Source organism: Monomorium pharaonis, chromosome 9, assembly GCF_013373865.1.
Source record: "Monomorium pharaonis isolate MP-MQ-018 chromosome 9, ASM1337386v2, whole genome shotgun sequence".
NCBI lineage: Eukaryota > Metazoa > Arthropoda > Insecta > Hymenoptera > Formicidae > Monomorium > Monomorium pharaonis.
In genome coordinates this window covers 8969220-8976173 of record NC_050475.1, presented here as the reverse complement: position 1 = coordinate 8976173, position 6954 = coordinate 8969220, and the positions used below count along the sequence as shown (strand labels likewise).

Genomic DNA, 6954 nt, shown 5'->3' with positions numbered 1-6954 from the left:
CTTTTTTATTCTTTAAATCTGTATATAATTATTTATATAATTATGGCAATTATTATTATTTACAAAAAGTAAAAAGCTAAATAGCGCGCGCCTGTGTTGTTCTAGTATTATAAATATAAAATGCAAACAATAATAAATATATATAAAAGTAAAAAAATTAATGGTAAAAAGAATATTTAAAAAAATATCCTTTGAGACATGCGTTATTCACACTATTGCCATGCAATCAATAACGGAATTTTTTGACAAATAAAATTTTTTCCGCTTTTTTACATATGCTGATAAGTAAAAAACATTTACAATTGCGTAATATTCCTGAATGAATGATTTTGTATAATTTCCGTAATTTGCTCATTCAGTTATGGTATTGACTTTCAGCATTATCTCGATTTACTTAACTGTCAGATATGAATGAATTGCGTCATATCCTTCTTTTATGCAGAAAACATTGATATGAATAAATTTCATTCATCAGAATGTTTTTTTGAAATACCAGCCTTTGTTTTTCCCCACCCGGTTAGCAAACTGTATCATATAAATAGTAGTTGCAACGGCAGTCTAAGTTGCAAGTACACAGGCAGCGGATCAGCCTATTACACCGATTCGTAAGCAAGAAGAAACCCATCAAAAGTATCATGTATCTCTTACCATTGTTACTCGTAAACCTCTTTTTGGGCTTAAATGCCCACTTCACTTTGGGACTCGCTGGCGCTGGACTCGCTGGTGCGGGACTCGCTGGTGCGGGACTCACTGGTGCAGGAGTCGCTGGTGCGGGACAAGGTTTCGCAGGACAGGCTGCCGCTGGACTAACTGCCGCTGGACAGGTTGCTGCTGCACAAGCTTTTGCGGGATTAACTGCCGCTGAACAATCTGCGGCACAAGTTGTTGCTGAACAAATTGCCGCTGGACAAGCCTTTGGAGGACAAGCTGCTGCTGAACAAACTGCTGCTGGACAAGCTGCTGCACAAATTGCCGCTGAACAAGCCACTGCTGGACAAGTTGCTGCTGGACAGGCTGCTGCCGGACAAGTTGCCGCTGGACAAGCTGCTGCCCAGATTGCCGCTGAACAGGTTGCCGCTGGACAAGCCTTCGCTGAACTAAGTGCTGTTGAACAAGCTGCTGCACATGTTGCTGCTGCTCAGATTGCCGCCGCCCAGGCCACTGCAGGATTAACTGCCGCAGAACAAGCCGCTGCACAGATTGCCGCAGGACAAATTGCCGCAGGACAAGTTGCCGCTGGACAAGCCTTCGCAGGACAAACTACTGCTGAACAAGCTGCTGCACAGGCTATTGCTGCACAGGTTGCTGCTGGACAAGTTGCTGCTGGACAGACTGCTGCAGGACTAACTGCCGCTGAACAAGCTACTGCACAGGCTGTCGCTGGACAGATTGTTGCTGGTCAAGCTGTTGCAGGAAATGCTGCTGCTGCTAAACAAGCTGCTGTACAAATTGCCGCTGGACAAATTGCCGCTGGACAAGCCTTGGCTGGACTAAGTGCCATTGAACAAGCTGCTGCACAAATTGCTGCTGGGCACATTGCCGCTGGACAGGCTGGAGCATTCGCGGAAGTAGCTGGCGCTGGACTTGCCAGACAAGTCAGACATGTCGCTGGACAGGCTGCCGCTGGACAAGCCGCCGCTGGACACGCTACTGCTGGACAGGCTGCCTGCTGGACAAGCCGCCGCTGGACAAGCCGCCGCTAGACATGCAACTGCTGGACACGCTGCCGCTGGACAAGCTGCCGCTGGACAAGCTGGTGCGAGAAAAGCTAGACATATTGCTGCTGGACAGGCTGCCGCAGGTCTCGCTGGCGCTGGAGTTGCTGGTGCCGGACTTGCTGGAGCAGGATTCGCTGGTGCTGGATTCGCTGCCGTAGGACAAGCTGCTGCTGGACAAGCTGCTGCTAGACAAGTTGCCGCTGGACAAATCGCCGCTGGACAGGCTTTTGCAGGACTAACTGCTGCTGAACAAGCTACTGCACAAGTTGTTGCTGAACAGGTTGCCGCTGGACAAGCCTTTGCGGGACAAACTGCTGCTGGACAAGCTGCTGCACAAATTGCCGCTGAACAGGTTGCTGCTGGACAAGCTACCGCTGGACAGATTGCCGCTGGACAAATGGCCGCTCGACAAGCTGCTGCCCAGATTGCCGCTGGACAGTTTGCCGCTGGACAGGCTTTTGCTGCTGGATTAACTACTGTTGAACAAGCCGCTGCACAGATTGCCGCAGGACAGATTGCCGTTGGACAGGCCATGGCGGGACTCAGTGCCGCTGAACAAGCTGCAGCAGAGATGGCCGCTGCACAAATTGCTGCTGAACAAGTTGCCGCTGGACAAGCCTTCGCAGGACTAGCTGCTGCTAAACAAGCTGCTGCTGCACAAGTTGCTGCTAGACAGATTGCTGCTGCACAAATTGCCGCTGGACAGGCCTTCGCCGGACTAACTGCCGCTGAACAAGCTGCTGCACAAACTGCTGCTGCACAAGTTGCCACTGGACAAGCAGCCGCGGGACTAACTGCTGTTAAACAAGCTGCTGCTCAAGTTGCTGCTGCACAGATTGCTGCTGGACAAGCTTTGGTGGGACTAACTGCTGCTGAACAAGTTGCTGCACAAATTGCTGCTGGAGAAATTGCCGCTGAACAGATTGGCGCTGGACAGGCTGCCGCTGAACAGTTTGGAGCAAGACAAGCTTTTGCAGGAGTAGCTGGTGCTAGATTTGCCAGACATGTTGCTGAACAGGCTGCCGCTGGTCAGACTGCTGCTGGACATGTTGCCGCAGGACAAGCTGCTGCTGGACATGCTGCTGCTGCTGGGCATGCTGCTGCTGCTGGACATGCTGCCGTTGGATATGGTACTGCTGCTGGAAAAGCTACCGCTGGACATGTTGCTGCTGGACAGGCTGCAGCCGGACAAGCTGGTGCGAGAAAGGTTAGACATGTTGCTGCTGGACAAGCTGCTTGGGGACATGCTGCCGCTGGACAGGCTGCTTTTGGACAAGCTGCTGCAGGACAGGGCTTTATGGGAGTAGCTGGCGCTGGGCAGGCTGCTGCTGCTCAAGCTGCCGCTAGACAGGCTGCCGCTAGACAAGCTGCCGCTGGACAAGCTGCCTATGGACAGGCTGGCGCTGGACAAGCTGCTTTTGGACAAGCTGCTTTTGGACAAACTGCCACAGGACAGGGATTTATGGGAGTAGCTGGCGCTGGTCACGCTGCTGCCGCTAGACAAGCTGCCGCTGGACAAGCTTCCTTTGGACAAACTGCCGCAGGACAGGGATTTATGGGAGTAGCTGGCGCTGGTCGGGCTGCTGCCGCTCAAGCTGCCGCTAGACAGGCTGCCACTAGACAAACTGCTGCTGGACAGGCTGCTTATGGACAAGCTGGTTACGGACAGGCTGCCGCTGGACAAGCCACCTTTGGACAAGCTGCTGCAGGACAAGGATTTATGGGAGTAGCTGGTGCTGGTTATGCTGCTGCCGCTAGACAAGCTGCCACTGGACAAGCTGGTGTAGGATTGGTTGGCGCAATGAGGACTGGCGCAGGAAGAGCTAGTGCCTTAGCAGTAGCTGCTTAAAAACAAACAAAAGTAATTTTTGAGGAATAACTGATGATGACGCAAGCAAAAGAAAAGATCGAAACCCAGACAACAATTAACTAAATTACAAATTTTTTTTTTTTGATGCATACTTTTGCAAACATTGAATGTATTTTTCACATCTTAATAATTCATCCTCGAAAGAAATGTAATGTAATTGTTTCTTAATAAATTAAAGGGTTTTTATCAGCATTCATTATTATATTATTTCCTCCATATTGTTTAATGTTATGTTTGATTATAATAGAAATCATATTTTCTTAATTCTTCGTGAATCAATCGTTGTTTTTCACTGTTTAATCAGACCTAATTTACTATAAAAACTTATAATTTTCAAAGAATTTTTGAGCTTAAAAAATTTTAAAAATACTGATATATTTTTTTTTTACATTTGAAAATACAATTGTGTAATAAATGTTGCTTAAACTGATTAGAAATTTTGAGTCCTTTTCAATACAAAATATAAAAATGCAAGATTGTAATCACAAGATTACATCATCTTCTAACAGTGTAAAAGCAGATGTCAAAAATATAAAGACTCTAACATGTTCAATCAGGAATCTGACGTTTTTGACCGGTGCTGGGTTAACCCGCCTCAGGTTTTTTTCTTTAGAACTGGCCAATCACAGCTATTCTATTCTTTAGAAGAATGGCTGTAATTGACCTTATGACATCATTAATCACTCCCAGAGCGATTAACCCAGGCCGGTCGAAAACGCTAAAAGTTCATTAAAATAAAAGAACGGAAAGAGAAGATAAATCGTCTATTATAATTATAGACGTGTGACGATATGACTTTAAAGTCATGATTAGTTAGAAGATGACGTAACTTGCGACAATCTTGCGTTTTTATACTTTGCACTGAACGAAACTTAAAATATGAGTCGAAATGTTTACATACTCGAGGTACATATTTTCACTTGTATTTGCGTTGCAACACGTTTAATATATATCCTTTATAATAAAGTTTTTGCACACGAAGTGTGCTGGCTATTTAGTGCTGGCTTTTATTGGCAATATTCTCTCTAACCGTATTATTTGAATTATTAGAGCCTTTTATTAACTGCAATTAATAATTTTTATTCTATTACTTTTATTTCCTTTTCTTCATAATAATCCTTCATAAAAATTTTTTCTTAATTTTTTTATGTAAGAAGAAAGTAAGATATATAGAGAAAAAAGTAATATTATAGTCCTTGTAAGTATTATAGTCACGCGTAATATTTCCGTTATTAGAGGACGTTTAATAATTCTTAGAGTCAGAAATTATAACCTAGCAATAAAAAACATTAGATAAAAGACTAATAAAAATACTTTTGTAATGTGGTACATATATTTGCTTTTATGCTACACTCATAAAAAACTTCTTTTTTCTAATCTTTTTTATCTGACCTTTTTGACATTTTAATTTATTAAAATTTTTAATACTGTTGTGAAAATCTTGGACATTTTTAAGTAATAATTAAACACACCGTAAAACTATTAACCGTAACACTGTTAAAATCTGATAAAAATAATTTATTTACATTTAATAAATAAAGGTTTTGTTAAAAATAATGATAGAAATAAATAATGTACGTAAATATATACTTAACATGATTAATTAAAATTTATTTTATATATGTATATATTTAGCATTCTGTGTTGTAGTTCGTTATTTTATTATTATTTTTTTAATAAATAGTAAGAAAATCAATAAGTTATAAATAAATTTTTCAAGTAGGAATTTTCTAGTAAACGAAGTACTAGCTCGGTATCGATTTATTATATATGATAATAGCACAATAGGTGCCAGTACTAATTTAATATTGGCGTGAAACTGCGATAAAAACCTCCTAACAGAAAATAGACTTGTAACAATACCAAAAATCAATACCAAAGCAGTACAGAAAATAAATACCGTTATAGTGTAGAAAATCGTTACCGTAGCAATATTGAATATTAGTACCGCAACAATACCGAAAATTTGTGTTGACAAGAAAAGGTATTTAAAAGATATTAAAAATAGATAGACAGATGGATAGATAGATAGATTTATTACTATTATTTTACATATTATTTTTATCCTTTTGAATCTGAATCTCTATCAATTTCCTCAACGATTGCACAATTTCATAAAGTCACAAATAAATGTTAAAAATTATACGAAATTGTTATTGGCTACAACTCTTAAATAAATTTTTGTGTGCTCAAAACTATAACAGTTTATGGTATTAAAATCCATAATATAAATTTTTTAGCACTAGATCAGTACCGAAGAGTGACTAACGCTTTTCGGTATCGTTTTAGGACATGGTACGATTAGATATCCAGTATCGATTTTCGATATGGAACCATCAATAATATAATTAAATATACTAGTGTAGTATTGAACCATTATAAAAAAAATAATATCCGTTTTTTTTTTATATCAATTCATAACACATCCTTATGACATACTGGTAAAACGTATAGGTACATTCCTACATAAGTTGTAAAAATTGTGTTTGAAACATATGTAATTCGCAATTATTTTTCTATACAATTGATAATGGGATTTTCAACCCAATCTTTACAGTTTGTTCCACTCTTCTATAATATATACTGATATATTAAAAGCATTACAGTTGCGTAACATTGCTAAACAAATAATTTAATATAATTTTAATAATTACTTTACTTAGTGGCTTTTGATATCATCTCTATTTACTTAATCACCAAATGTGAATAAATAATATTCTTTTTCTACGCCAGAACTATTGACTCTACTAAAAAATATTACTCTTTCAGATTCTATCTTTTTAAATATATACACTGAAAAAATTTTTCTTAATAGTATCTTAATAGTAAAATTTATTGACACAATAAACTTTTTGTTAATAGTATAAATATTATATTGAATCTTTTCATTAATCGTAAATAAATTTATTAATATAACGAATTATTCTTTGTTACAATAAATAAAACGTCATAATAATAAAATAATTCATCACCAATTTTAATAAATATTTCATTAATAGAATGAATATTTTATTGGAATTTATGTACAGTTTTGGTTCAGTGTATAAAATCTTTAATAGATTTATGAATTCATTTTATTGGAATACATTAATATGATCTGGAAACTTTCTAAAATATGCAAACAAATAATTAATAAATTTTATGTCAAAGTTTAATTCGAATAGATATAGACAAACAGCAAAAAAAGACAATTAAGCGCACTTTTACTGACGATCGCTGATTGCACGGAAAAAGATTAAATAGATTAGTAAAAAGTTTATTTTAATGGTAAATATAGCGATTCCAGTCGCGATAATTTTTTAAAGCCTTACAACGTTACAGTATGTACTTCCCCACTCAAACCGAAAAGTGATATAAATAGCGATC

The 6954-nt window shown here is 39.0% G+C and overlaps 1 protein-coding gene across 1 annotated transcript; it reads left to right on the top strand.

Annotated features, from left to right (window-relative positions):
* The first annotated feature begins 635 nt into the window (after positions 1–635).
* Positions 636–3567, top strand: LOC105829008 (spidroin-1-like). Its single transcript, XM_036292119.1, has 2 exons — positions 636–1531; positions 1617–3567. Exons 1-2 carry the CDS (start codon positions 636–638, stop codon positions 3565–3567), a joined length of 2847 nt encoding a protein of 948 aa, XP_036148012.1.
* The last annotated feature ends 3387 nt before the right edge of the window (positions 3568–6954 follow it).